We start from the raw sequence: 6,000 nt of genomic DNA on the forward strand, positions 1-6,000 counted from the left end.
AATTTTAGAAAGAACAGCTTTTTATATCACAGGGCTACAAGGGTGAGAAAAGTTGCCTCCACCAGATCTTTCTCTTCTGCCCAGGGCTGTCAGTGGTGTTGCAATCTACCGTATTTTTCGCTCTATAAGACGCACCAGACCACAAGACGCACCTAGTTTTTGGAGGAGGAAAACAAGAAAAAAAATATTCTGAATCTCAGAAGCCAGAACAGCAAGAGGGATCGCTGCGCAGTGAAAGCAGCAATCCCTCTTGCTGTTCTGGCTTCTGGGATAGCTGCGCAGCCTGAATTCGCCCCATAAGACGCACACACATTTCCCCTTACTTTTTAGGAGGGAAAAAGTGAGTCTTATAGAGCAAAAAATACAGTAGTTCTCTAGTACTTGTGATCACTCAGCAAGGGAAGCTGCTAGTTCCAGCTTGTGACGACATGTTTATATGGCAGCCTCTGCAGAAGTTTGATCAAAACTGACATTTCTAAAGCTGTCAACGTTTGAGAAAATATGTGCCAATACAAAAGGGGACTCCAGACTGTATTTTGCTGGAAGGACTCACGCACATTCCAGGAAATGTAGGTTGGCACAATTACAGTGGATTAAAGGGGACGCAGGTGGCGCTGTGGGTTAAAGCCTCAGCGCCTAGGACTTGCCGATCGAAAGGTCGGCGGTTCGAATCCCTGCGGCGGGGTGCGCTCCCGCTGCTCGGTCCCAGCGCCTGCCAACCTAGCAGTTCGAAAGCACCTCCGGGTGCAAGTAGATAAATAGGGACCGCTTACCAGCGGGAAGGTAAACGGCGTTTCCGTGTGCGGCTCTGGCTCGCCAGAGCAGCGATGTCACGCTGGCCACGTGACCCGGAAGTGTCTCCGGACAGCGCTGGCCCCTGGCCTCTTAAGTGAGATGGGCGCACAACCCCCGAGTCTGTCAAGACTGGCCCGCACGGGCAGGGGTACCTTTACCTTTACCTTTAAAGCATTCTGTTGCTTCAGTACAACAAATTCACATTAAGAAATAAATAAATGGGCTTTTTGCCTTTAGGATAGTGATGGTGACATGCATTGGAAAGCATGGGAATGAACAAATGAGTAATGGGGAGACATCTAAATGCCCCACAAACACATCAGGATGGATGCAGGGTGAATATTCATTGTAGTATAACCTCTCTGCAACCAAACCAGAACAAATGTGTAATAAATACCAAAAACAATACAGCCTCCATGTAAGTTGCATGCAAGTAAATCAGGACGAATGCTCAATAAATGGGTTGTCTGAAGGAACCCAACAAAAATTGCAGAAGCCACAGTGTGTCTTTAAATGAGCAGGTTTTCACATGAGTTTTGAACTAAAACCATACCTAAAGTGGGTAAGTCATCTCCCAGGAACAATTGTGTCATTCCGAGAACTTTGCTCACTTTGCAAGAGCCAGTGTGGTGTAGTGGTTAAGAGCGGTAGTCTCGTAATCTGGGAACCGGGTTCACGTCTCCGCTCCTCCACATGCAGCTGCTGGGTGACCTTGGGCTAGTCACACTTCTCTGAAGTCTCTCAGCCTCACTCACCTCACAGAGTGTTTGTTGTGGGGGAGGAAGGGAAAGGAGAATGTTAGCTGCTTTGAGACTCCTTAAAGGGAGTGAAAGACGGCAGTGGCGTAGCGTGGGTTGTCAGCACCCGGGGCAAGGCAAGTAATTTGCGCCCCCTAACCCATGGATTTGCGCCCCCTAACTCGTGGATTTGCGCCCCTAACCCTAACTCCCAGATGTTGGCACAGAATACTTTTTAGCATGCATTTGGCTGGCCCATCCATCCATCCATCATTCAGGCCCCCCCTGCACCCCCCACGCTACGCCACTGAAAGGTGGGATATCAAATCCAAACTCTTCTTCTTCTTCTTCTTCTTCATTTGTGGAGCTTAATCAATGTATGATCACAGGAAGGGCTCCAAAACATTTGCCATAGCCTTTGCACAAAATAAAGGAAAGGATGGATGGATGGATAGATGTATAGGCCGGCCAAATGCATGCTAAAAAGTATTCTGTGCCAGTTAGAGATATGCTGCATATAACGGGGAGCTATAGTACACTGTCAGTGCTTCTGAGAGCTCTTGTTATCTGCATGCTCTGGATCAAGACTGCTGGAGGGCACCATGCTAGGGATGGTTGCTTCTTAAGCAATAATACACACATCTTCCTGAACTATCTTTCTCTCTGTTACTCTCTGTTTGCCACTGGCTTCTTCCATAAACTTGTCAAATCAATATAAGTGGGTGTTGCAGAACCTGTTTGGGTGTGTGTGTGTTTCTAAGTGGAATGCAGTCCTTAGATACAAAGGGCTGGCTTTGATCGCAGGGATATTGCATGTAGCATACTGGAACTGGGTCTATCACCCCTCACCATCTCTCTTCCCCCTCCTGCCTCTGCCGCTTTCTGCAGCACATCCTGGTGGCACAGAGACAGATCTCAGTGGCAGACAGTGGATTAGAGGCGTTCCGCCAAGCTCTCCAATCCTACACAGAAATCACAGCCGGACAGAGCAGCTGCCTACAGTAAGTCTTCCAGAGTTTGACTTTCATAGGCTGTTTGGATGAGAAATGTTGTTAAGAACAGCAATTGTGGCTTTTGTCGAACTCTCCATCTTCAGGCTATTAATTTTAACTCACTCTCCCAAACAGCTTAGTGGTATTATTTAGAACAAAGATACAGGGTTGCTTTATAGTTAATCCTGAAAAGAAAAAAAATCTATGAACTAAATTGCCCTCCTAACATCCCCCATAAAGTAGATGAATGCTGCACTACAAAATACAGACTCATTACAGGGAACTATTATTACTCTTTTTCTGTACAGATGGCAAAACAAACAGAAGCACAGAAAGAAAATTGCACACTCAGATGATTGTGAATGCAGAATCTCCCCCCTTTCCTAGTTTTGTAATTATTTTTGCTGTTGGAAAATGCATTAAGTAATTGGAAATGTATTAGTAACTGCCTGTATTTTACTTCCAAATACTGGAAAAAAACAAAAGCATTCATCATTGAAACAGTGAGAAAGGAAGAGTCAGCAGATTAAGTTACTGAATTAATGAACATACAGTAATAATAATAAAAAAAAACTTTGGGAAGGTATTAGCATTAATCAATTATCTTCGTGGGAAAGTTGGCACAATTTCATTGTTTGCTGGAATTGGCTGTGTGATGGCAGTTCTTCAAGGTAGGATATGGTCTGAAGAAGCATGAGACTATGACCTTGCTGGGTCTGAAACTATAGGATAACCAAAACACAGCCATTTTTCAGAAGTTACATTTATACAAAATTTTCTCTGTAGTTCTCCAACCAAATAATGTCTGGAGAAATGCATATATTTGTGGGAAAGCATGCATAGAAATGAATATGTTGGTGAAAATAACAGGTAGTTGCTAGCAAAAATGTGTACATTAGCCAAAACTGCACACAAAAAATGTTTATTAGCAGAAAGGCACACCTAAAATGCTGAAGCATTTTAGTGAGATTATTCAAAAAATGAAATTTGCAAAAAGCTGCAGAAATGCGGAGAACCGAATCTAAGATTGGAAAAATGAGAAACTGGGAGATCTGAAATCAACAAATCCTTTGATCCCCAATCACCAGCATCCTCCAAAACATTAAACCAATTTATGTGTGCCATGACCTCATCACAGTCACCCACCCACATTCCACATCCTTGGTAGCTCCCAATGTTTCGAAGGAAACTTGACACAGGGCTACTATTTTTGACAGCAAGTATAACACCCAGTTCCACTCAGAAGTGGTTCTGTGAACAGGTCCTATTTAGTAGAGTTTGAGGCTAGTATCAATTCTTGTGAGTGAAGAATATCAGCATGTCCAGCAATTTCATTAAAGTCAAGGTGACGTGGAAGGTCACAGCATCAGATAAAAAATTCAATGTCTGCTAGTCTGCCGAATGCAGGCTGTGCAAAAAATGGGGCCGTCACAACACGCCAAATGATCCTTTGAATAGCACTGGCAGTTCTTAAACATCCTTGTGAAGATGGTTCAAGAGCTAGGCTGGCTGTGAATCCTGGGGTCAGAGACTATACACTGTCTGACATGTAGCGATAACATTTTCCCTCATGGCCTGTCTTCTTTTCCTGTAGTGTGTCTGCCCACAAACTGTCGAGCGATGCCTGCTTCATCCTCTATGAGTTTTGGCAAGATGTGGCTTCATGGAGAAGGTTGGTGGCTCCTGACAATTCATGCAGTATTTGCGGGGAGATGGAGTGGCGGGGGGAGGCCTCAGAGCGGATGTCCAGTTAGCATGGGTCAGTACTCAGGGATGATGGGAGTTGTAGTTCAGCAACATCTGAAAGGCACCACATTGGCTACTCCTAATCTCAGAAGTCACCCATAGAAGAAGTTCCATAAGACTTGCCTCTTGTTACCACCTGATGATAGAGATGATAGAGATAGAGATAGAGATAGAGATAGAGGTAGAGATAGAGATAGAGATAGAGAGATAGAGATAGAGAGATATAGATATAGATATAGATATAGATGATATATAGATATATAGATATATAGATATATAGATATATAGATATATAGATATATAGATATATAGATACCGTCCCAACTCTCCCCATTTCTTTGCAGCCACCTGCAATCAAACTACAGTAAGAAGTTTCAGCGTGCCATCATTGACTTATTGGACTCTCCAGAACTTTTGACCACCATGCTCTTTCCAGGTTGAGTACTGATTGATGTAGATTTGCAATTTTGCCTCTAATTTTGCTTTTATTGCTTTTTTAAAAAAAGTGCATCAGACCTAGAGATGAGAAGGCCTGGAAAAAACCGGAAAAATGGGGAGGGGACCAGTTTTTCCCCTTTTTCTCCAAACTTAAATAACGGCTTTGGAAAAGGGAGAAAAACTGGTTATTTCCCCAATTTTTCCGGGTTTTTTTTTCCAGGCCTTCCTATCTCTAATCAGACCTCTTAACATTACATCAGAAACAAGTCACATAGTGTGTCTCGATTCTGATCTAAATTTTATTTGGCATTTCAGAGCTGTGTTCCATACTTTATGTTCCTTGGAATAAGTTGTAGTTATTCTTGCAAAAGAAATACTTAAAAATTATTAGACTAAATTGTAGCCCAGTCTGTCCGTTTGAGCAGGGCTGGTCCAAGCCATTTTGGCACCAAAATAGTGCCTTGCCCTCTGCACCAGGAAAGAAGGGGTGGGGGGTGATCTATATCAGGAACAAATGTGGGTGGGAAAGAAAGATGGACATGGGGTTCTCCTGCCCCAGTGGACCCTGCTGCCTAAGGCGGTCACCTCACCATGCCTCATGGGTGGGCCGGTCCTGCATTTGAGTTTTGTGAACCCCTTGTTTTTGTTTCCTCAGCTTGCTGGTGGATCATGAACAATAACTGATCTCCCCATGGCATTCCCTCAAGGCAGCCAGCATGTGGATGGAGCAAGCATTCTCTTCGAAAGACAGCCTTCCTTCCAGGGTTGTCCTCCCACCCTCTTCAGTGTTGCTTTTCTCATCTATCTTAATGTGGAATGCTTTTACCTTCTTTCCTTCTGCAGCTTTGGGAATGGGGCAGCACTTTGGAATGCACCCTGCAATCCTTCCTGAATGTTGTCTTCCTGCCACCTCCTACCTTTTTGACATTAGGAGTTTCACCCAGAATAATGCCATAGCCTTGCTAGCCTCTTTGACGATAAGAACAGCCTATTATTTTGGATTGTTGGTGCTACAACAGTCGGTTTGACCATCCGGCATAGCATGATGTACCTCCACTGTCGGAGGCAGCACGGCTATGAATTCCAGTTGCTGGGAATGACAGGTAGGAAGAGTGCTGGTGCACTCAGGTCCTACTTGTGGGGCTTGCCATAGGCATCTGATTGTCCACCCACCATATGAACATGGGCCTTTGGCCCAATCTAGCAAGCGCTTCCTGCAGTCTGAGGATGGCGCCACACAGGGAGCACAATTCATACAGATTATTGTGGAGATGTAAGGCCATAACTCTGAG

General features: G+C 44.3%; 1 protein-coding gene across 1 annotated transcript in view; it reads left to right on the forward strand.

Moving 5' to 3' along the window:
* NECAB3 (N-terminal EF-hand calcium binding protein 3) overlaps window positions 1-5,678 on the forward strand; it is a 79,736-nt gene extending 74,058 nt beyond the window's left edge. The window contains exons 10-13 of the mRNA XM_081917198.1: window positions 2,421-2,533; window positions 4,119-4,196; window positions 4,615-4,706; window positions 5,364-5,678. Of these exons, the coding sequence (XP_081773324.1) occupies window positions 2,421-2,533; window positions 4,119-4,196; window positions 4,615-4,706; window positions 5,364-5,392 (312 nt within the window). The 3' untranslated portion in view covers window positions 5,393-5,678. The remainder of the gene's footprint in view (window positions 1-2,420; window positions 2,534-4,118; window positions 4,197-4,614; window positions 4,707-5,363) is intronic.
* Window positions 5,679-6,000: the final 322 nt, after the last annotated feature.

Source organism: Podarcis melisellensis, assembly GCF_964234715.1.
Source record: "Podarcis melisellensis genome assembly, chromosome: 6".
Classification (NCBI taxonomy): domain Eukaryota; kingdom Metazoa; phylum Chordata; class Lepidosauria; order Squamata; family Lacertidae; genus Podarcis; species Podarcis melisellensis.